This window comes from Triplophysa rosa, linkage group LG21 (assembly GCF_024868665.1).
Source record: "Triplophysa rosa linkage group LG21, Trosa_1v2, whole genome shotgun sequence".
In the NCBI taxonomy this organism is placed as follows: domain Eukaryota; kingdom Metazoa; phylum Chordata; class Actinopteri; order Cypriniformes; family Nemacheilidae; genus Triplophysa; species Triplophysa rosa.
In genome coordinates, this window is record NC_079910.1 from 17,058,286 (window position 1) to 17,084,053 (window position 25,768).

At 39.0% G+C, this 25,768-nt stretch overlaps 1 protein-coding gene across 3 annotated transcripts in view; it reads left to right on the top strand.

The window, feature by feature from the left end:
* The window catches only part of nav1a (neuron navigator 1a), a 121,453-nt gene that overhangs the window by 19,972 nt on the left and 75,713 nt on the right, over positions 1-25,768 (top strand). For 2 of the 3 annotated variants that reach the window (XM_057363211.1, XM_057363212.1), the window contains exon 4: positions 8,160-8,915. The exons of the other annotated variant lie outside the window; for it this stretch is intronic. In XM_057363211.1, the coding sequence (XP_057219194.1) occupies positions 8,160-8,915 (756 nt within the window). The remainder of the gene's footprint in view (positions 1-8,159; positions 8,916-25,768) is intronic. 3 annotated transcript variants of the gene reach the window in all.

The window sequence follows — 25,768 nt, forward strand, 5'->3', positions numbered from 1 at the left end:
ACCTTCAACAGCTGTTGGGCTTGGTAAGTTCTCATTTAAAAAAAATCATAAATAGTTATGAGATTATTTCGCGTTTGATTGATTGGTTTGCGTGACGTCAGTGTGAGCGTGTCGTGTAAAGTAGAGATAGCGAAGCTTTCAACAAAATTGTATCAAAAACGTTTTTCAAGCCAGAATCGACCGACGCATTAATTTTAGAAGCAACAATGAATGAATGGGTAGATTAATAAATTAACGAGTCAAATATCAAGTACATGACAACAATCTGTTCAGTTTTATTCCCATATGTGCAGCCATAGCCTACATTTCTGTGGTAAACCCAAAATAATAATACAAAGAATGGCTGCCTTGCACAACTGTTCTCGTGCTGCTACTTAAGACTATTTTTAATCCAGGATCACATATTTTTGTCCCAGCGATGTACCAAATAACGTTCCAGTGACGTAATTTAAGGTCAGTTTATGGTTCTGCGTAGGACCAGAGCCGCGTACCCTGTGCGTACCCTACGCCATAGCCTGAGGCGCACCTCTCCAAAAATGTAACAACGCGTCAACTCAACCGGACCGCAAGCGCTGTGATTGGTTGGTTTGGCAGCATCGTACTTCCTTCTACGCATTTCCGGCATCTTCTTCTCTGGTGTCTTCTTCCGGCAAGTTCAGAGTCCACAAAAGAACAACATGGTGAGCATCGACATCGACCAAGTTACTGAGCGTCTAATTGAAGAGGTTCGGAAATACACGCATCTGTATGACTCCTCTTCGGCGGACTATAAAGAGTTTCTAGCTTTTTGTTTAAGTAATTTAATTAAAAGTAACTGTTTTTCTACTTCGATCAGCTCCAACTCCATTAAGATGCGATCAGCTTCCATTGTCGTTTGCAAACACTAGCATACACACACACAAAACATCGGCGAAGAAGAGCAAACCCATGAAAACACAAAGAGCCAACTAGCGTTTCGGCGGTGTAATTGCAGTATGACGCATACTCTCAACGCAGAACCATAAATGTTCACGACGGCGTCGTCTACGTAAGTAGGCTACGCCGTATGTTACGGCATAGGTCCTACGCAGAACCATAAACTGACCTTTAGTGTCTTAATTTGTTACGAAATAAAGTCGTTCACCTCAGAAAAACAAACCATCTTGTCCTGTCAGATATATGTTTATATTACGGTGATGGCTCAAACCTAGTTTGGGACTGCTATTTAATAGCCTTAACCTTAACTTATAGGCTGTTCATTCATCAGTATTAGTCATATTAGACTTTTAGACTTGTAAAGAGGATTTCCTCATGAGTTTGTCAGTTCCTCTGCTCTGCGTGGTTTTGTTTTTGGAAATCTTGGCTGATATCTGAGTCACACTCGGGTGTGGTGTATATAGTTTAGCTGTAAGTTATAGTCATTTTTCATTTTAAAGAAAGCTTTCAAAAAGTAAGGTCTACTGTAAGCCAAAGCAACACATTTGTTCAAAGATTTTATAAATGTTGCACACAACTCCACAAATAAAAAGAAAGCATAAAATGATCACCTCATAAAGTATTTTTAATAAGGCGTTGCATGTGTTTTATTGCCATTCATACTGGCATTGTGTGAAGTTACTTTGGAAACTTTGAGGATTCATACAGAACCAATGGCAAATGTTTAAAACTACAGCTCCACTTGATTTATGAAAAAATGTTTGTAAGATCTAGGCATACACAATATTATCGGCACGCAGATATAATCGGCCGATATTGGCTTATAAATAAAATTTCGGCCCGATATGAAAAATGTCTTAATGCGTCTGAACTATCATTGTGTTAAAAACTGACAAGGTTTTAGGTTAAGCCGGTGTTCTGACATTTTGTGCTACCATTAAGGGCCCTACGTATTTTTGTTTCTCAACTTTTTAATTTACTAATTATTTTTGTTCAACGACTGTAATAAACATCAAACACTGTTTCTCATTGATATCCGAACACAGTTTTATAAAATATATGCTCTAGCAGCAGTAATAAAATAATTTGCGTGAGGAGTCCAAATCAGATCATACATTCGTAATGGCGCAACATACCTTTATTACGATACTGCACGTCACTCAGAAATCCAGTCAAGCTCACACTGCTAAATCCTCCATGCCAAGCATTCACAATATAACATCCATTTGCACTTTAGGTCCACAAACGTAATAAATCGGAGAACTGTGAATATATTACCCATTGTGTACGTTGGATGTCTTGTAAAAGAACCGTCTTTGTTTTCAAACAAAGTATGCAGACAGCGCGATGTTCTGTAAAATCTGATCCGTCAGTCTTATGTAATGTTATATAATGAGCCCACACACACATGATTCATATTTCACAAGCACACGATAAGTTCGTTATTTCACAGCTGTGTTGTTAGTTTGTCAGCTATAGGCTAATGCTATAGCACAGTCCTGTAACGTTACTCCTGTCGTGTCCATCCACACATTCGCTCTATCAGTGAGCCATAATCAGTCAGCACAGAGTCTGTAGGTATTTATGAATGTACAGTATCTCACAGAAGTGAGTACACCCCTCACATTTTTGTAAATATTTTATTATATCTTTTCATGTGACAATACTGAAGAAATGACACTTTGCTACAATGTAAAGTAGTGAGTGTACAGCTTGTATAACAGTGTAAATTTGCTGTCCCCTCAAACTAACTCAACACACAGCCATTAATGTCTAAACCGCTGGCAACAAAAGTGAGTAACTGAAAATGTCCAAATTGGACCCAAAGTGCCACCATTATTTTCCAGCACTGCCTTAACCCTCTTAGGCATGGAGTTCACCAGAGCTTCACAGGTTGCCACTGGAGTCCTCTTCCACTCCTCCATGACAACATCACAGGGCTGGTGGATGTTAGAGACCTTGTGCTCTTCCACCTTCCTTTTTAGGATGCCCCACAGATGCTCAATAAGGTTTAGGTCTGGAGACATGCTTGGCCAGTCCATCACCTTTACCCTCAGATTCTTTTGGGGTCGTTATCATGTTGGAATACTGCCCTGTGGCCCAGTCTCCGAAAGGAGGGGATCATGCTCTGCTTCAGTATGTCACAGTACATGTTGGCATTCATGGTCCCCTCAATGAACTGTAGCTCCCCAGTGCCGGCAGCACTCATGCAGCCCCAGACCATGACACTCCCACCACCATGCTTGACTGTAGGCAAGACACACTTGTCTTTGTACTCCTCATCTGGTTGCCGCCACACACGCTTGACACCATCTGAACCAAATAAGTTTATCTTGGTCTCCTCAGACCACAGGACAGGGTTCCAGTAATCCATGTCCTTAGTCTTCTTGTCTTCAGCAAACTGTTTGCAGGCTTTCTTGTGCATCATCTTTAGAAGAGGCTTCCTTCTGGGACGAAAGCCATGCAGACCAATTTGATGCACTGTGCGGCGTATGGTCTGAACACTGACAGGCTGATCCCCCACCCCCTCAACCTTGCAGCAATGCTGGTGGCACTCATACGTCTATTTCCCAAAGACAACCTCTGGATATGACGCTGAGCACGTGCACTCAACTTCTTTGGTCGACCATGGCGAGGTGTTCTGAGTGGAACCTGTCCTGTTAAACCGCTGTATGGTCTTGGCCACCATGCTGCAGCTCCGTTTCAGGGTCTTGGCAATCTTCTTTTAGCCTAGGCCATCTTTATGTAGAGCAACCATTCTTTTTCAGATCCTCAGAGAGGTCTTTGTCATGAGGTGCCATGTTGAACTTCCAGTGACCAGTATGAGAGAATGAGAGCGATAACACCAAATTTAACACACCTGCTCCCCATTCACACCTGAGACCTTGTAACACTAAAGAATCACATGACACCAGGGAGGGAAAATGGCTAATTGGGCCCAATTTGGACATTTTCACTTAGGAGTGTACTCACTTTTGTTGCCAGCGGTTTAGACATTAATGGCTGTGTGTTGAGTTTATTTTGAGGGGACAGCAAATTTACACTGATGCTAAGCTACAGCTAAAGCTATTGGCCATTAAAACAAGTGATTTCTTTGATCATTATTCAACAATTCTCAATAAGTCTGTATGGAAAACACTTGGTATCTACTTGTTAAATAGTTGTTGGGTTTTTTCCTTAAAGGTTTTATTAGACATTATTACTATATGCTGTTTTATTGCTGTCAAACAGTAAAACTCCCTTTACAAACTTCATGTAATTATGTAAAATAAAAAAATTAAACAAAAGTTTTGTTATATAACAGAGACACGTAAATAAATATAACGATTGCTTTTTTATTACAGATTTAAAATTTTGGGTAATAAGTGGTTTTAGAGCACCCTAGTGGCGCACTTTTGGAAATGCCATGATAGAAAAACGCACCTTTTGTTTTGTCATCATCAAAAAAGACTTGCAGTATATCAGTATCAGCTATCGGTTAAAATGACTCAAAAAATATCGGCAAAAAATAAATATCGTGCATCAAGATCATTCTAATATGATCTTAAGTTTGAAAGTTGTATTTAGAAAACTGCCTATAGTGACATTTTCTCACATAATTCTTGCGGTTTTAAGACATTGCCGTAGGCTGAGGCACATTACAATAAGTATGATAAATAACTAAAGTAACTAATCTGCCATGCAGAATATATATATATATAAATCTTTATATATTTTAAATATATGTAAAAACATATCTTTATAAATGCACATTGAAATCTAATACATCATATTTTAGTATGAGGCCAATAAAAATTGTCCATAACAAAACACTGCTCTCTAAATTATTAATAAAAACTCTGCATTTAAGGAAATAAACAAGAAGACACTTATGTACAGCAGTCTCCACTGTAAGTTTACCAAATGATAGATGGATCATGTAATCAGACTTTAAATGTTGAACTCTAGCTGAATATTGAGTAGTTCTCTGAAGTTTGTCCAGCAGTTTCTCAACGGTGTCTGTGTGACCAGCGCCGGACAGTCGGCTCAGTGTTAAAACCCGGCGAGCAAGAGACGGGGTGGCTACCTGTGGTGAAATTTACGTGAGTGTAGCTATCCCTAGCTGTACTGCTGAGCACGCTCAAAACAGAGTGGTGTTTATAAGCAAGAGCTCCCCCGTGATCACATCCAGCTCTGTGTTATTCCTTCCATTTTATGTCCAGTGTGACATTAATGCCTCTACAGGGAACAACTCGGGTCTCGCCTGCTGGTTTGCATCTCTTCTCTTTCCTCAATAACAGCTGAGATTAGAAACATGGAGTTACATCACCAAATGAAGTTAACTGTTTAGAGGAATGTTCAAGAAAATCTTTTGATTAGTGGTCTGCCAAAGCAAGGGGCTTGTTTTGAGTATTTAACTTTTTAAAAAGTGTTTTAAGAGCATCCTGGACTGTTTACCACATAAATGAATTATTCCTGAAATTACTTGTTGCTGCCTGGTGGACGAAAAACTGATTTTTGTGGTAAAACGGTTAAAAAAAAGAAAGAAATATGTATTAGACTTACTATAATTTAGCAATAATTAATTTCCATAAAAGGGTCAAGAGTTCCTCTATATCTGTCAAATATAAAAAAGTGATGTACGAAAATACAAATAACTGTCCAGTGGTGTGCAAGTGAGCAGCTTTTGAAGGATGTTCACAACCGTTTCTGAAAGACAGTAGCAACACTGTTTCATTTAAAGCTGTTTGTTACATTTGAATATTTCGTTTGCTCTTTGGATAGCTGCCAAAAACTGCTAACGTTCGTTCGTGTTCATCAATTTACTCATTGACTTGTATAGTAGCCGGTTTTACGTTGCCATCATGAATTAGTGCATAAAGTGCATGATGGTTAGAAACTGAGGTATTAACACATGTAGTAATGGATAAAATAATGCACCACCTTAAAAGCATGCACTTTACCAGAGATCATTGATTCTATGCCAGATAAATGTTGAGGGATATTGGAGTTTGTTTTTGTTTTAAGTGTGTTAACACTTTTATTTGCTGACGATTAGTATTTGAGACTTGATAAAAATATGACAGCATAATCAAATAGGTGATCCTGGTTTATCAACACCATTTCTTTGAGTTAAGAAGCTGGGTGAGGTCAGTTGGTTAGAACAGTGAAATGACAAAACAAAGTAGAGCACTCTCGAAATGGATTCAAACACACTCACGTCCCTTTCGGCTTTAGAGGAAGGAAGCTGTGTATGTTCTCGTGTGCATCGTATTATTGTGACATGCCCTTCCAAACTCTGCCAGAAAATTAGGTCCATTCAGTGTCAAAATGGAGGACGGTCTTCACCAATTTCAGTCTTTTCCTTCTGAGTGTCCTTCAGTCACATCAAAGCTGACACCTAATTTCCTGTACATTTGTTATTGCCAGAGGCAGTGTTGGGTGTAACTAGTTACTAAGTAATTAGTTAATGTAATTTAATTACTTTTCCCTTGAAAAAGTGAAGTAAGGGATTACTCTTATTTTTTTGTAATTTAATTACAGTTACTTCTGATGTAATTAAACTAAATACTTTGTGTAATATATGTGTGTGCAGAAGAGGAATTTACATCAAAATTCAAAGTCTATCTTTAAAATCCATGCTTTAATGTATAATTCTCACATTTGTAATTAATAATAATACTTTATTTAGTTTTATATTATTTATTTGAATGAATTAAAAGAGCTGTTTCATGTCTATCCTTCAATCACTTAACTCCTCAAGGTTGATATAGGATATAGAAAGTAATTAGTAATAAGTAATTAAATACTTTTTGAAGAGAGTAACTTGTACAGTAATCTAATTACATTATCGAATGTGTAATTAGTAACTAGTAATTAATTACTTTTTCAGAGTAACTTACCCAACACTGGCCAGAGTCTTCATGCATGGCTTTGTTTAGAAGGGGCACCAGTGGCACAGTGTTGGCTCACTGGATACCCCAAGATATATTTTTATATTTTTTCTAATATGTATATATATATATATATATATACTGTGTATATATAATATAATATAATATATCATATTTTGTTATGTGCAATATAAATTATAAACCAATTATGTACGTATATTATTTATTTTTAATTTGTATTAAACCAAAATTGCAACTGAACTTGACAGACTGTATCTCCATACAGTTTTATTGTAACTTTGACATTTTGGTGATGACTCCTTTTGTGTTTTACAGGAAAAAAGAGACATGTGGTTTGGTAAATGACGGTACAGTTTACAGTACAAAGCAAAATATACATGATTTGACTGACCAATGTAGATATGTGAATAATTGATTTCTACCACAGTATTTTATCGAAACTAAATAATCGGGCAACTTTATTGTCTAAGATGCAATTTAAATTTTTGGAAGTTGCAAGGCCATGTGTCCCTTCAGTTCAAATTAGCACAACGGTTACAGTTACGTTTACAGTACAGAAAGCATAAGCTTTATTGTGACCGATAAAGTTGGTTAAACCAACCTTGTACACTTAAGTGAGCATGACAGTATAGTGTTAATGGCTATTTCCTTGCAGTTAAAACATTGGTTTTATATTAACAGAACGTTGTAGTGAAACCAAAGACGGTCAGAAGAGGAAGCATGCTGGCAGGCAGGCAACTGTTTAAAAAAGAACATGTAATTTATCACTGGTCCCTCATGCCATAACACTTGTGCAAGGGAGCAGTATAGCATCTTTAGAGTGGGTGTGAGAGAGAGATAGAGAAGGGGGTGGAGGAAGGTGTGTGTGTGGTTGAATGAGCGTGGGGGAGCGAGGGGAGGGACTGTTTCTGCGTCTGTCTTCTGTGTCATTCTGCTGCTGCACGGCTAAGCAGCAAGTCATTCTGCTGGAGGGAGGAGAGAGAGAGAGAGAGAGAGAGAGAGAGAGAGAGAGAGAGAGAGAGAGAGAGAGAGAGAGAATGAGTGAGTATGTAGCACTAGAGCAGCTGCAACAGAGGCAGTCTGACTGAGCGGAGCCAGATGCTGGATTTACATGCTAAAGACACCAGACACACGGATTACCTCTTCAATACAGGATCGGTCTACCGGTCTTTCTCTATGTCAATACAGGATCGGTCTAACGTTCTTTCTCTATGTGTTATTGGAGAGCTCGTTTTCCCTGTGATAAGGATTTGGACGCAAGCGACAGAGCTTGCGGACCTTGCACTGTCTCTTCTTTTGCTCTTTGTGAAACCGTTTGACTTACTGATGCTTTTACGTGGTTTTATGCAGGAGGAATTCTTGGGGGTAGCCCAAGAGGACAAGGAGTAGATCTGGATACTGAGGCTGACAAAACCTCCACAGCCAAGACCCCTCAGGGCCAGGCGGGATCCAAAGGAGTCGGGGGCATGGCTGCGAAAAGGGGCAAGTCAGGGCTCCCACAAGCTGCTCCTCGGACTGAGTTAAAAGTCTACCGAGCCGGTAATTCTGAGGGACATCTTCCAGTGCCTAGCAGCTTGCGCAAACAGAAGTCTTTGACCAATCTGTGTGTGCTTACGGACTTGGAGAAAAAGATGCACCTGTACCAGCCCAAGTGGTCGGATGATATGGAAAAGCCAGTGGCGGGACAGAACAAGTCTGGCTCAAAGCTCAAAGATGCTGGAGGAGGCACTGGGAAGGGTGTTCCGCTTTCCAAGAACCTTTCCAAGTCTGAACATTCTTTGTTTCAGGGAAAACCAAAACCTTTCAGTCCGCCTTCCAACCTGAGCAAACCCAGTCGAATACCTAGGGGTCCATATGCTGAGGTCAAACCCATTAGCAAGTCTCAAGATCTGGCAGAGGACAAGTCAGATGATGAGATCCTGTCAAGCAAAGCTAAATCTAATGGTAAGAAGTCTGTAAGTGGAACTACTGGAGCAGCCAACCCGGGAGGTGGGAAAGAAGCATCAGAACCTGAGGAAGGGGACAAGACTTTTCTAAAGGTGGATCCGGAATTGGTTGTAACAGTGCTTGGAGACCTGGAACAGCTTCTCTTCAGTCAGATGTTCGGTAAGTAATACCAAAGATCTGCTAATCTGCTTGCAATGCTGAGGAATGAGCAATGCTAACAACCTGCCTGACCGACAGACCCAACATCCTCGCATCTTCATTTCTCAACCCGGCCCTGCTCCTGCTTAGCAACCACCTTTCTGTTTCCTTTTCATTCTGTGCTGCTCACATAGCTACATACCCTCCTCACATCTATTTGCTTGATGCTAAATCTGCATGTTAATCATCATTGTCATTTTTATTTCCTGTGAAACAGTGCATTGATGCATTAAACAATTTCCACGACCCCTTTTGTTTACATTGCAAGCTCACGCATCGCATCTGTGCATGCATTGGGCGAGACCAATCTGTGCTCCAATCGGGGGGTGGGGGGTTGTTCCAGGGGTATATTTGCTTTACTATTGTACCATTCAGAGTTGACACACTGCCCTAATCTTCAGCGTTTGCATCCTTGCTCCTGTTCCCCAAGGCTGTGAATTGGATTACTGATGATCATTTTTACAATCTGCACCGATAGTGTCAATACAGCATGTGTTATTTTAATAATAAAGCGGGCTTACGTTATATATGTTGAAATAAATGTAAAAAAATGTCAAAGTGGGAACTTAAAAATAAACCTCACTGGCTTGAATTATTTTCAAGTCGTGGTGGGCAACATATTTAGCCTTGCCGCTGGTGCCATTGATCTGTGGGGCAGTTGACAGATGGTTCCCCTCTCGCTTCCCTTCCCTCTCTCGCTCTCTCTCTCTGTCACCGGGGGACTTCAAAAAGAATAATAGGGGTGTCACACTCTTTCAGAAGGTCAGTGACTCAGAATGAGGCGGCAAGGGCGCACAAAAATTGTGTGTTTTGTTTTTAGTTAAGAATACATGAACAATGTGGTGAATTATTGGCAGATTGCTTAGCTGTTTTTAGACACCTTCCTATTCTAATTCCTTTTCTTAAAGGGCCAGTTCACACAGAAAATGTTAATTCTGTCATTAATAACTAATGTCTTTGAAAGCGTGTATCTTTTCTTTTGTGTAAAACAGAAAAATGGTTGTTTATATCTTATCCGAGCTGTTCTTTCACATCAAAGTATTGACCACGTGTGTCCACGTGAGAATCAAGCGTGTCTCTTGTACAAAGCTGTCATATGATTTTAAAACACTAGGTAGGCCTTTGTCCTCATTCCTTTTTATTTGATGGAAAAAGTACCCAAGTTGTTTGGATCTGGGATAATTTTTTCATTTTTGGACAGAAACAATGTCTTAACTTGTTAAGCTATTAGCGATAGCAAAATCTGGTGCTGTTAATTTCTGGTTTGGGGTAAATTCTCAGCCAGAGCCTCAGAGTTATAATTTGAAGTAGATCCATTGAGTTCAGATATGAGAAAATGGAATTCAGTCTATCTGTTACACTCATTTCCCCTCCTTCCCTGAAGCTTATTTTGACCTTGTCGTATGACACCTTTCTGAAGAGAAACCTGCAGGATTGAAAAAATATTTTTTATTTGTTCAGCTGATTAGTACTTTGTATTCTATTCAGCCTCTTGACCGCTGTACATCACTTTTAATTCCCTCAGTCTTTGTTGCCCAGCGGGGTTAGTTCAAAGTCTCCTTTGTGGTTGTGTCCTGCATGAATGTGTAACTGAATGCATTAGTGCTTCTTAGCCCAATACCTCTCCCTTTAGACCCTTCAAAGCAACAACAGTGTAGTTCATTCATCCAGTTAGATTGTTGTGAGGGATAGCTCTGTTAAAGCACAATTTAAAGTGTGTATGTGTGTACACATTGTGTTTGGTTTTCCATTTTAAAACATTGAGGAAAATAACGATACCAGCTAAAGAATCATCATCTCTTAGACATACACAGTACTTAATGAATCTGACAGATGCTTCTTTATGTGTTGATAAAAGCTTTATCAAACTAAATATCCTACAGTGCAGACAGAAACTCGAATTCAAGCACAGCCTATGGAACTCTGTATAAAGATGAAATGATGCAAGTTTAGCCTTCTGTTTTATTTTTTGCATGTTCAGTGACGTCATTAAGTTAGTCTGTAAAGACAATGTGAAGACAAAATTGACTTTTAAGCATGACTTTGGTCTTATGTGTATTATGTGTCTGATTTGTAATTCCAGTGGCCCAAATGCCAACATCGTGTGTTGATTCCTATATACAGTAACTCACATACTGATATAGTGTATACATTGAATGCACTACAAGGGGATGTTTACATAACACAGTTGTTAACTAGAAGCAGAAAACTTTAGGTGTTGTGGCCAGAGGCGGATACAGAAAGTAGATGATAGGTGGGCCTGTAAAATTGTGGGTGGGCCGGAATAATTTGAAGTAATTTTTAAGAAAAATGGATGGACCGGTGTTCTGTCCCACAGTGGCGTCAAATGCAATTCAATAAACTTCGCTCTACAAATGAAACGGCATCACTGTGCAGTTGATTTAACACGGTCCCACGGCTTTGAGGCGCATGGCTTTTTAGGGCTGTGCAATATTATCCGACTACAATATCGGAGGCTGCACTCTCAGGACCGCACTTCTGGGGTCGCACTTCTGGGACCCTAATTGGTTTTTACAGCGCCACCTACCGAATCGGAGTTAGGAGAGAACCGTAATACCAAGGACCCTTTTTGAGGACTGAAAAAGTGCAACTAAGACAGTATATCCACCCAAATCTAATTACTTAGTTTTTAAAAGGTTTATTACACCCAAATACTATATTTCATGCAATTAATTATTGTGACTAACTAGCATAATATAATAAGTAAAAAAATAAACAAGAAATCATGGTATAGCCTTTTCAGTCACTAGATCAACCACATTTCAAGTACAGAGTGAAGACACCGTGATGACTCTGGACGCAGATTTAAGATTGTGTTTATTTAAAATCACAACTGAACAGTTGAACACACACACAAAATCTAGCACATGGTATTTTAACAGTCAATTATTATAATGTCAAATGTAACAATCAATATTATAGAAACAGTGTCAAAATGAAGAGACATGCATCGAGGGATTAACAAATTGACTGTGAGCACGAGACAATTAAAACATTAAGATGAATTTAAATGACTTAAAATGGAAAAACAATGAGTAATTAACAAGGTTTCACAACGAAGAGTGCTAACGATACAGTTTATTGTGGTGGCTAGGTCTAGAATTAATAATCATCCCATAGTGACAAAATTAACATAATTCTTGCCAGTTGTGCTACAGTTTCGCTAAACGAATATAACGTTACTTACAACTCGTTTTACAGCATTAAAAGCTTATATTGTGGCTATATATTGCATTCAAGGCTATTTAGCAACTCACTTCGGCTACATTAACTTTCCAATAAAATTTTAAATGTGTTTAATGTTGAACTAATAAAAATATATTCAAATTTGACACTCGCACTCTGATTATCGTCCATTCTGGAAATGCACTCGACTAGTCGCTTACTTCCGTTGTCTCAGGGTCCTAGAAATGCGTTCCCAGAAATGCGGTCCTGAGAGTGCAGCCTCCGATATTGCAGTTTTTTACCACCGCGGTGGTAATGGACAAATCAACAGCGGTGGTTTGGGAAATATATGAAGAGTTTGGTTCCAAAACGCCATTTAAAAGAAGAATTTCCGCCAAAATCAGTATTGTATCAGGTCGGTATTGAAAAGTGACTTTTTAATTTTACGCAAAATGCGATATCCGCCGTGTTTTTCTCCTTTTTTTCCAAACCGCAATATATGCCAGTCTCACTTCTCTGCAGAATGCGATATATCCCCTCAACCAATCACAGCACACCATTCCACGCATTGTAAATAGTAATGGCGGCGCTCTGAAAACGGTCGGCTCCTAGTTTCCCTGATCTACTTTGTGTTCAACAAACAAACACAATAATGAATCATTTTGACGGCATTGATGAGCCTGTGCTGGTTTCTGCGGTGGGGAAAAACGTAAACCATCGAAATCTAATCATTTACGTGAGGAGATTAAGAAGATGAGGCACTAATTTATAGCATTAAAAAGATGACCCGTTGAATTCATTTTAGGATCGATGACTGGTTGAATGTATTTTTAGTCCAGTGCCTGTATGTAAGATTAGTATTGTATTGAGTTCAGAGGCTGTCATATGTGGATCAACTCACTTTGTTGTATATTTTCAACAGTTTCAATATGAAAAATAACTTTATATTGATTCAATGGATTTATTGCATTTTGGGGAAAAAATGATCAGTTTTTATAAAAATCTTTTCAAATCTGGATTTGAAATTTATATGTTACTAGAACCTAAAGATGCTATGTGAAACTTTGAAACAGAAAATAGTGGTTTTCATCTTGCCACTTTCTTTGTAAAGAAAACACATTTTTACTCAAATTAATCAAAATGGATTTATAGCGTTTTGGAACCAAACTCTTCATATATTATTTATATAAATAATATTTATATTATTATATTTGCTGTAGCAACCACATGACGAGTGGAAGAGAAATATGGACCTTATTTAAATACTTGAAGTTGTTAAATAGTTAAATACTTGAAATTGAAATGATATCTGAAATAAATGAGAATGAAACATCCGTCCATGTTTAATGCGCAAATCCATCAGTGAAACGGCACACTACAGCATATAAAACATTTAAATAAACATCAGTAAATAATGAAAACTTAAATGATTAAAGTTAAATAGTTTACCGTGTAAACTAAAAAATGCACATTTGAAAACTGAAATGCATATTACGTGCGCATACGTAATATGTTTCTTTACAAAGTGACATCGCTAGCTACTGGCGTGGCATGCAAAATACAGCATTTTTTGAACAGGGATCTTTTTTACTACATTGTTTGTGAAACAAGGAAAATATTCATTAAGTTTTAATTTAACAAAAAACATAAAAACAAAGTTTTCGTTTTTTTAGTACATTGTTGACATTTAAATGTAGCCGAGTGACTTTGGTAAAGTTGTCTGCCAAATGTACAAATGAAAACTCAAAGAGAGAACGCTTCTTTTCAACTTTTCTACTAGTGCCTGGGCAGGGGAGAAATCAACTATATCATGATCCAATCAAATCCCGATAAATCCTTACAAATCCTGATCAAATCAAAATGGATAAAATCATATCCTGGCCTACATTATTTCCTACTGAATGATCCGTTTCACTTAAAAATGCATAAATCCGGTTTCATCTATTTTAAGTTCTGATTAAGTTCTACACTGTACAGTTGATACAGCGTAACAGGCATATAAAACACATCTTTGCCAACAATGTGGTTTAGGTTTATGAGACTACACAGTGTCTCACTCCACTGTTACAGGGTGTGTCTCACAGCCAAGAACATCCCTACAGCATCCTTACCACAGGCACTTTACTGCTATCTCTCTCAGCATCACCATCTCTGTCTGGTTTGAGCTGCTCTGGTTGGGCTGGGTCAGCGGTGGACACGATCACTGTTGACAGCCTCATTCAGAGAGACCTCTGTAGCTTGTGCTGGGCTTGAAACAACCTTAAGAAATGGGTGGCCTAATTAAAAATATACAATAAGACAATTCATTTATCTTAATAATAAGACTCATAATCCATTTCCTCTTGAGCGAGGCACAGTGACCTGGAAGTGCTTTGTAAGTCATGCCACAGGATTTCCTCATTTCCTGTATGTGACATTGTTGGGTTATTATGCGCCCTCAATGTGAGTCTACGTGGACTGGTACATTGAGCAGATGTGTGGTGAGAAGTGTGCGGGAAATGACAAGTCATCCCAGCAGAAGGGTTTTAAAAGGAAACCATCACTCTTATGCAGTGGTTTGTTTGTGCTAGTTAAGTCAGGAAAGATGTCGTAAGGGTTAAAGTCAGATTGATTGACATCCCAGCATCCTGCAGGCTTCCTTCTCACTGCTCACACAGAGTTCATTTCAGGTTGTGTAATATCAGATCTCAAAGGGAACAACACATACACATATGTATAGCCATAGTACACATTCATGGTTTATTTACTACCTGCTATGCTATAAATGTTCATTGTTACTTCATGGTAGCTATTGCATTGACTAATGTAAACAAATTGAACCAGAATCCACCATAATGAGACAGACGGACTCAAAAGAGGAACAGAAAGAGGAATCATGCAATTGCAAATAAAGGTCAAGTTTTACTTCATCCCTCTCTGTTGACATGGAAACACTCACAACCCACCGCCTCCATTTCATGACCACAGAGATGATTTGTGTACTGTTTGACGCCCAACAGATTTGTAATGTGATTACTGTCATGACCAGCATCTCCATGCCTCTGCATATGCTTCATGCGGCTAATGCAATCTTACTCCTAATCTGATTTCTGCACGTCTGCAAAACTGCGGAGCGGAAAGAATCCACTCAATTACACAAGCATGCAACATGGACATTGTGTTTGTGTAGCTGACTTCACGTTCAGCTTGTTGTGTGTTTGTTAAATGAGAGGCTTCCTCAAATGTCCAGCTATTTTTCAAATGTTTAGTTTCATGTGTCGTGGAAGCGAAGTTGTGTTTTTGAAGGCTGCTTGTTTTGTGGTTGAATTGGTCTTTGTTACTTTGTGTTTCAGTCGATAGGAAACACCAATTCGGTTGTCCTGTCATATACAGTATACTTGGTGTTTGCGGTTGCATTTTTTATTGTTTTTAGAGTTTATTCTAATACTTCAATCCAAGCTTTAAATTTCAATGCATAATTGTGTCATGGATACGGATATGTTTTAGCGTTTTCCGCTAGATTCATTTTGCCGTGGCGTGCCGTCACACCAAAAATCCGACCCGACCCGTTTAGCGACTTTTGTTCAGTAGAGGCGTATACAGACAAACTTAGCATCTTTTTGGATAAACCTTAGGTTTCATTCAGTGGGAAATTGTCGGCAGTACTACTGCCCGCGATTGCAAGGTCTCACTTTTCCGGAGCAGGGATCACCTCTCTCTCTCAGCGTCTACTACTCTGCGCAGGGAAAAGCAGCGCATTCAGTTTACCGTACGGTGGCCGGCTCATGAATAAATGAGAACAAAAAACTGCGTTTCCAAAAACGTGACACTGTTACTGACTGTTTGATAGTCAAGTATGAAAAAGAAACAGAAAATATGTACACTAGAACAGCATTATTGGGCAATATGCTGTATTAAAATACACAATGTTTAGAAAGTAGAAGCAAAACGGGTCTGAAGTTGCAACACACAAAATTACACGTTGACATCACAAATATGTTAATTAGCCTATGACATCATCCAGCGCCACAGTTCCACAAAATCCTAGCGGAAACACTGTGTACAATGCCCAGATTGTGTGGCTTTTTGTGACTGGATATACTGAAAAAAGTGAAATTGCTACTACTTGGTTTTCAGTATGTAGATCATTTTGCAAGACGTAAACAACACTGGTACTTCCTGTCCAGTTTATTTATGCTACACAAACGTTAGAGCCAAACACGACCAAAAGGACACAAACCACAAAGAATATATTTTATAGTAGCTAAATTAAAATTCATAAACTCTAAAAAAAAAATGTGGGTTATTTCAACCCAACGTTGGGTCTAAAACAGACAAACCCAACATTTGGATTTAATTAACCCAGAGAACTTTCCTGTGGCTCAGTGGTAAGAGCATGGCACTAGCAATGCCAAGGTTCGATCGCAGGGGATTGGACATAGTAAAAAAAAACTAAAATGTATAATACAATGCAATGTAAGTCGCTTTGGATAAAAGCGTTTGACAAATGCATAAATTCAAATTCAGAGAATGTTTATATTTTACCCAACAATGGGTACCATTGCCAACCCAACATTTGGGTTGAAACATCCCAGCCTAGGTTAATTTATAACCCAACGGTTGGGTTTGTCCATTTTTGACCCATGGATGGGTTGAAAAAACCAGACATTTTTGAGTGTAGTTTTCCAATATTAAAATGTGATAACCTTTTGAATTTAGTGGCTCCTCAGCTCCTATCGTCTACTACTATACTGTAGGATAGAAAAACGTCCATCCAATGCATATTGACAAATCCTGGCAAAAGCAGTAGATCAGTATTTCTCCCATACTGTCTTTGGCATACTGAGGTTTCAGATATACTATTCATTATACTGTACATATTGATTTTCCTATACTATATGGAACCCGGATGCCGGGCTGGTCTCTGTGGGCTTCACATGATGAGTGCTATTTCAGTGTAAAGCGTGAGTGACCACTAACAAAGTTGTGTCCCGTTAAGATCAGCGAAATAGTCACTTACAGTGTAATATTCCACCTAGATTAGGAGCTAGTTATTGGAGCAAAGCGAATGTGTTGCAGTAGTTCAGTCTGTACCAAGAGCAAGTCTGTTGAAACTTCACTTGGAATATTTTCCTTATTTTCTAAACTCCAGAATAAACACAGCTGAGAGGTCAAAGTCCGATTATTGGTCTTGTCACTGATGTGTTGTTTGTCACTAGAACTAAAGACACCAAACAGCTGCCTACACATCTTTACAGACAGTAACAAAGATAAATGGAGTTTAATGGTTGATGATTTGGTGCCCAGGTGTCAAGTCGAGGTTCAAACGGGCACAGGGTGCACGGCTGGCTGGTTCAGGTTTAGGAAGATTAATATTTAAAACCCGATTCCTCTGAAACACATAATTTGAATTCTCACAGATCTCCAAACACGTTTGCTTCTCTATTGAGACTTAAAGCTGTCGTGAGATTGTAAAGACGCCAAGTCTGTTTTGACAAGCGTGGAAACGTGAGCATGCAGATGTTCACTTGGTTTTTACAATCTGTTTTAAAATACTCTGATGACTCATCTTTAATGATAAAATCCAATCAGGTTGTACATCTGTTAGTCTGAGAGTATTTCAATTTAAAGGTTTCACCTGAAGGCCCTGCTGAGAAACTAAGGGCGTACTCACATATATCCCGGTTGCTCTCAAATGTGTCCGAGCGCGATTGTCCCCCCTCCTCACTCCCCCGCTGGCCTGCGCTCACATTGCTCTTTACCATCCACACCCGGCCCCGCTTTTATCATTACGATGCGACTGCTTCGAAGCAAACGTAAACAAAGCAATCCCTCTCAGCACAACGGAATCCATCGCAATGTTAAGTTTGGGGCTTATTAGAGGTGTTCAACTTCATGCTCGTGCGCTGCACTGACCGATCTGCTTAAATGATGTCATTGTCATACGAGAGCGATACGAGAGTAAACGGCTTATTATGCTTTTAAATCACACTTGCGTACTTTATTATCATAAAGCGGATCGTTACACACAGCGTTGCATTATGTTTGACAAACCTAATATCTGGAGTAGTTTTGACACACGCCTGCATGTGTAGTGTGCTGTGTATAAGATGTTTTTTACGGTGACAGCTGAATCTCGGGGAGGAATTGACAGTCGCATAATTTACGTAATTCTTTCAGTTCCGCACTCCTGCGCGATTTGCCCTCATACTGCCCCCTTTCCAAACCAAACCGCGCTCCAGCCCACCTCTTCCAACCAGGAAGAGGTGGGCTGGGGCAGTAAGTGAACCGCGCCCGAGCATGGTTGCGTGCACTCACACTAGTCAATCGAACCAGGCTTTAGGGGTCAAACACGCCCGGGCGCGGTTCGATTGGGACAATGTGAGTAGGCCCTAACCCACATTAATACATTATTTCAGCACCCACAGCCTTGTCCAGATTTAATCTAGGGATATAGAATCTAATCTGAAGTGTTTGGCATCACACCGCCTGCGCATAGGAGGATTTCAGAGATTTTTAGAGAATTGGGACTAAGAGGTAATTGGCAAATGTTTTCAAAACGTGAATAGGAATGTGTACTACGTATTTGAACCCATGCGGACCGCGTTCATAACTTTGCTTTGTCCAGAGAAGACTGGTTAGCCCTTGTTAAAAGCAATCGTTGCCCCCAAGCAACATACGTGGTTGATCTCGTGTTCTCCACACACATGGTCTCCAGTTCCACAGCTGGTCTTATTGAACTTTCATGGTGTGATGGGGTCATTCGGGCCTGAGGTCGCATTTTGGAGTTACGATGTTTTTGTTTGTCCCACAGCACTTGCCATTTTTACCTCATTGAGCTTCAGAAGACATTAAGCAACAGACTCGCTCTTTAGGAGGAGTGTGATACACTCAACAAGGGTCCATTTCTACAGCTCTCTCTTCCCTGACGAATTGAACATGACAACAGCTGGCCGGACCAGCTCTCTGGCTCTATCTTACAAGCTTTTGAGAGGTTCGCTGTAGATGCAGCAAGGGTGTTGGAGGTTTTAAGCGCCAGAGAGTTTATGAACCACGCAGCTGTCCGGGCATCACTCCCACTTCCTTGCCCTTGGGTATGTAAGGATTCCTCACCAAACTTTTACTTCTCCAGTGTTTTACTTGACAGTGTCAAGTGGGCTGGAATAACCTTTTCCTCAGGGAAAAGAGGAAAAAGAGAAGAACTTGGTTTTTAAGGTCTTTTTACCTCTTTCACTGAGCTAGAATAATTATTATTAATAATAATATTTCAGATTAACTACAGTCTGGTTTTAACTTCACCCATAGGAATGAAATGAGATGTCTTCAATATATCAACCATTTCTCTCAGACAGCAATGAGTTTAAATGGAAAGCAAAGGGAGACATATGTTTATCCAGCTGCTCGGATTTTTTTGAAAAAAGACTATATTCTGTTTGGGCAGATATATATAATCATAGTTCATTACATGCATCATTTTTACATTTCTTTGTGATTAATCTGACCGATCAATATTTAATAGATGATACAAATAAGAAGCATTTCATCTTAAAATATTTTAATTGTTAGCTGGATATTTTTGGAGGGGCCCAAGATAAATCCTAGACCCGGCCTCGTCTCAAACTGAGCTAAGCAAATGTGCGAAAAAGGAGATTTCAACCCAAGCATTTCATTGTTTTTTTTAAAGCTCAAATGATGATGATGTGAGGTGTGCCAACCAAATGAATCTTCTATGATCTTACTTCAGTCACTGATTGACTTTGTGTCGATATATATATCCTTCAATTTTCAAGAAAGATCTTAGCCAAAGCAGACATTTAAAGGCCCAGTGTGTAATTTTTGTGATGATCTATTGTAGAAATGCGATATAATATACATAGCTATGCCTTCAGAGATGTATAAAGAGCTTACACAATGAAACGTTATGTTTATATTACCTTAGAATGAGCTATTTCTATCTACATACACCGCGGGTCACCTTACATGGAATTCGCCATGTTCTGTCAGCCATCGTAGTGTTTCGAAAGGGAGGGGTGGAGTGAGCGATTGGTTGCCATTCGCAAACTTGCCGCTAGATTTCACTGACTGGACCTTTAAAAGAAGAATAAGTGAAAACTTTGTCAAGTGTGCCAATAAGGCGAACAATTAATTTTTCCCACTCAATACATATTTTCAAAAATAAACCTTTTTTTAACTAGTCCTCAGAGAGCTGAGTGACAGAACTATATAAACGGGAGTTCCCTTTGTCAGGAGAACCTTGAGATGAAAGGGGAGTCATCAACTTCTGACATCAGAGGCCATCAGACAGTAATAGACATTTTGTTTGCTATGTGTCCAAAACTTGTATCCATTAGGGTGGATGCTTCAAATGTGACTTTATTTTGCCACTGAAATGAGTGAAATGGCAGAAGACATTTTCCCAGCCTTAGTATTATGCGAAAGCCTTTTCTTGGCTGGGTATCTGATTTTAAATCAGATTTGACATGGGAACAGGTCTGTTTCATTGGTATTATCCAGCTGTTGGGATTCTGTTTGTTTATGGCCTCTCGGATGGTTTCGCAAGCGGATTCATGTGATCGCAGTGTGAGTGATGCAAGACTAGAACGCCTTACAACATTCTCAGAAAACCCCACCAGCCTGATAAGAGCGGTGTCACGGTTTTCTTGCTTCCGAAGTTATTCCCTTAGGATATTATTGTGATCTTGCACGGATATTCCAGTCCGTCTTCTCATTTCCCGCTGTGTGTCTTCCACTGTATGTCTGAAGCCCCTGCAGGACACTCTATTGTTATTTCGGAGCGGCGTTATTCACAGATGCGGCACGCTCGCGTGTGTACACACCTTCCTGTTTTCATGTTGCCGAGGTCAGAGCTTTGTATCCGAGCACCTTGAGACTACACAGGAGACAGCTGTAAAAAAACAGAAAAGTTTGGCGTAAACTGGAAATGAAGTGCAAAATGTGGTAAACTATTGAATACGTCTCCCATATCAAACTATGCGAAAAGGTCTGCCAGTGTGTCAAATGTTCCACTGCTTTGGCACAATGCTAGGCCATTAAACTACAACACCATTAACGTCCCTATGGGCTTCATTTGGCTTTATTTAGATTTCTGTCATCATCTACATCTAAATGAACCAAATTAAACATCATCTGTTCCACAGCCCTGCTGATGAAACTTGGAAAATAGAAATTGTAATGGATTGAATGGATCATCATTTGTAAAAAACAATGAATCCAACCAGACTTCCAAGTTATCTGGCGATGCCTCCAGACATGACGTGTTAGCAGAGCGGCCCGTTTCAGCCAAAAATGTTATTTAGAGTTGTCAGCACTTTCTAATGTCCATTTAGCGAGAGCATTTAGCTTCCTGCTCGCACAGCATTCTCAGAAATGCAGATGATGGTTCCAGTAAGCATCCGTCTACACCCTATTAGCTTCTCTATTGACAGGTTATGCTTCAGTTAGTCATTAGGAAAACATTGACAATCTTAAAGACTTGTACTGTTGAGACAGTGTGGCAGCTCTGTTACAGATGGTAGAACTTCTGAAATGAAAACGTGTGCGTCATCTTGGTATATTTAGTTTGTAGTAGAATTACGCCATAACCTCAGGTATTATAGACGTCAACGTATGCATCAAATGTATGTATCTTATTCCCGTGCTCCCTAATAAATGCAATTCCTTTATCAGGATGCTTACTTTTTTGGATATGATCGCTGCTGTCCTTCTGAAACCTTCTGTGATTTTTGCCATAAATTATTGTTATTAAGGCTAAAATACACTACAAGACTTTTGCTCAGATTTTCAGTCTGGACTTGTTGCAGAAAGTCTGTGCCAGTCTGCAGATATGATCAGTTAGTGTGTTTCTATCTGAAACTTTCAAAAAGTCTGCCAGTGTATGATGTCTAGTTTTAAAATAATCTGTTCAGATTTTAAAAGTCTTGTAGTGCATTCCAGCCATTAGTCACCCTTTGTCACTGGGATTTGAAAACATCTAACCAATTAAACACACTAAAAGTGCTGGTCAACTTTGACAACACAGTATTTAATAGTTTGTTTTTTCTATTTCCTGAATAACAGCGAATTTGGACATTGTAGGTTTCAGGAGGGCCTTGATGTTTTTCTAGAAGTCCTGGATTTAATTTTAGGGTGAACTAGCCGTTTAAAGGTCCAGTGTGTAATATTTAGTAGGATCTATTGACAGTAATGCAATATAATATACATAACTATGTCTTCAGAGGTTTATAAAGGCCTTACATAATGAAGTGTTATTTCTATCTACATACACCGCGGGTTTCCTTGCATGGAATTCACCATGTTGTTTCTACAGTAGCCCTAAACGGACAAACTGCTCGTTTCGTAAATAAATACATTATCTCCTTCGACAAAGAAGTGAAAACGTGACGACATCTTTGTCCTGCCGGAGTGGTGCGGTGGAGGGAGCAGTTGGTTGCAATCCGCCACTTCACCGCTAGATGTCGCTAAAATTCATACACTGGTAAAGTAAAGACAGTAAAGACCATAAAATTGCGATCTAGGGCTACTTATGAGGGCTTTATGAATCTGTAGGCAAATCCAAATTTTAGGCCAACTGTAATTATGGGATTATTGTTCATCTTCCCTCCTGTGATCGAGGGGCATCTTTAAATGAGGTGTGACTGCATCAATGAAGCCAATTGACAAAGTAGCCCACTTTGTGGGGGCTCAGTCTTTTCCTTTAGAATCAAACTTCTTTACCGTGTTCTCTTTTGTCAATTCAGCTGGATATACAGTAGAGTCGTCCAATTCCTTTGGAAGTTTTTTTTTATCTCCTCAGTATATTACTGTAACATGTTAATCAAGTGCCTGATGCCAGTTTTCTTTTAAAGCCTCTATCATTAGAATTCTTCCACCGTCTCTGCTTTTACACATGCGGTCCTTCATCAGCTTGAATACCCCTGAATAGGAAGAGAAAAGACAGGCTGGATTGCTACTCACTGCTCTCCTCGCGCCCCAAAACAAGGACATGAGGGTGTAAAGAGGGGGGTGGCAGGTGTACTGGAGTCCCCCCCTCGCCACATTTAACCAGCCTAGCCTTGATTCATTAGTTCCCCCCCTGGGAAAGTCCTCGCGACGGGGGTGAAATTTGCATCTCTAATTTCCTCATTCCCTCACGCAGGCCGCAGCTGGGTCCTCTGGGCCCGGGCCGATTTAGAAAACAGGAAGTCTGACAGGCTCGAACCTTTCTGTCAACCTTACCCCTGGAGTGGGGAGACTTTAATTACCATAAATGAGGGCTGTGTTTAACAACCGCAAGCAATCGATTAGATCCAGTGAGGGGGATTGGGGTGGTAAACCTACTCTGGCTGATGCCTTTTGTTTCAGGATGTCTCGGTTTTGCATCAGAGAGCAGATAGATAGAAAGAACACCAGCTACGGCTGAAGCTTGTAAGAAATGATTAATAATTGTTAAATGTCATGCAGGCTGCACTGTTTGTCATGTGAACAAAGATCAGAGGTGACTGAACATGGACAAAACAGATTTTATGCAGCTCTTAATCGGTCATGAACACAGTTAAATGGTGTTTAATGAACACAATGTACTTACATATGCTTAAAGGGACAGTTCACCCCAAAATAAAAATTCTGTCATTATTTGCTCACCCTTATGCCATTCTAAACCTGTGTTTGACTCTTTGTCTGTGGAACACAAAGAAACTTATTTTGAAAAATCTCTCGGGGATTTTGTGTTCATACAAGGTAAGTCAATGGAGGCCAATGTTGTTTGGTTACCAACTTTCTTCAAAATATCTTCTTTTGTGTTCTGCAGAAGAAAGTCATACAGAGTTAGAATGATATGAGAATAAGTAAATGATGAAATAATTTTCATTTTTGGATGAGCTATCCCTTTAAGATATATAGTAGTTAACAGTTCTGGTTCTTATGTGGCCCCCTCCTTGTTTTTCTGTTGTCTTGGGTTGCTCTGCTGGAACGTAGAAAGGAACATGCATTCATTTGTCATGCACAAATGAAATGAGCTGTCCTAGCATGGTCGATTCCAGTGTGTCTAATATGATTTTAAGTACCACTGCTCAGTGAATAAATGTGACTCTTGGGCATTTTGGATGGAGTGCCAATCTTCAAAGCACAGATTCAGCCGAGCAGAAGGGGAAGTGTGTGTGCCATCTAGTGTAGGGAATCAGGTGTAATACCATAATATCTTGGTATTTATTAATGTACATGTGATGGATTCCAGTGGTCGACCCCCTTTATTTCTTATTTTTTTAAGCAAAAATTCTGATCGAACGGGATTTTACGAGGTGGATATTTTGTATGAATTAGTATGAAATGACTCAAGTGATGCAAAATGTCTGATTATTAGAAAAAAAAAACATTGAAACCCTGCGTCCTAAACCTAACCATAGTAATTAGTGTTTAAAGATTATACCAAAACGTACAGTACAAATGAGATTAAATGGATGTATACAGATTAGCCGCCATGTAAAATAGTTACAAAGCATGAGTTTGTTGAAATATTAGGCTTTTTATAGATGATTATAGGTGTCTCGCAAAGATCTCTTGAATAAAAGTGTTGCCAAAATACTTGAATATTTATTACATATATTTTCAAATACAAAATCTAAAATATGCACTATAAATACATTTATTATATTTAAATATATCTGGTATTTTTGTCCTTTTTAAGGGTTGCTGGATATATATCCATTCTTTTTTTTTTACTTTTATCATTTGAATATTTTTGCATTGTTTTCCTGTAGGGGTGTAACGGTTCTCGGTAAAAATTGAACCGCACGGTTCTCCACCAACGGTTCGATGGATACACATTTTATACCTACAACAAATCAAATAACGTAGACAAATTTCAATAGGATTGACGTATGCTGTAATATGACCAGTCATTTCTGCTTTCATCAACCGGGTGTTGTGAGCGCGCCAGTGACCTGAACAGCACATGTTGCTGTTTAAACTACACTCATTCAAGCCTTGCCAATTTAAACATTTAAGTGCAAGATGATGCAGAAGAAAACTCGCTTGCGCGCTGTGAGAAGATCCGAAGTGCGCATAAGGAAAGTCTCAGACATGGCGCAGATATTGAGTTGTCTTTGAAGCGCTTAAACGAACAAACATAGTAGGTTATGTCTTAAGTGAACGGATGAAAAACAACGCATGTGTACAGTATCAGTGTACTGTATCAGTTTCATTCCTCTTAAAGCGACAGCAGCATATTCCTGCTGTCTGTTAAAAGTCAAGGAAATCACTCACTGCTTGTGACTCAATAGCTTCTGTAACTTCAATTATGATTCATCTTTATTTCATTTATACAATTATTATTATTAGGGATGGGCATTTTTCAGTAATTTCATATTCGAATATTTGAGCTCATAAAAAATGAATATTCGAATATTGGTTTATTTAAATTAAGTTAATAATGACGTAATTTGTTACGTTTTTATTTAGTCACAATTTCACATCAAGCTTATAATTATCATATTAATGTTATATTATATTATATTATATATTATATTATTATTACATTATAATATTATATTTAATAATGTTATATTATATTATAATGCTTATAATATAATATTAATGCATTAAATATTCATAATGCATTAATATTATATCCTGTATATCGTTTTTTATGTTGA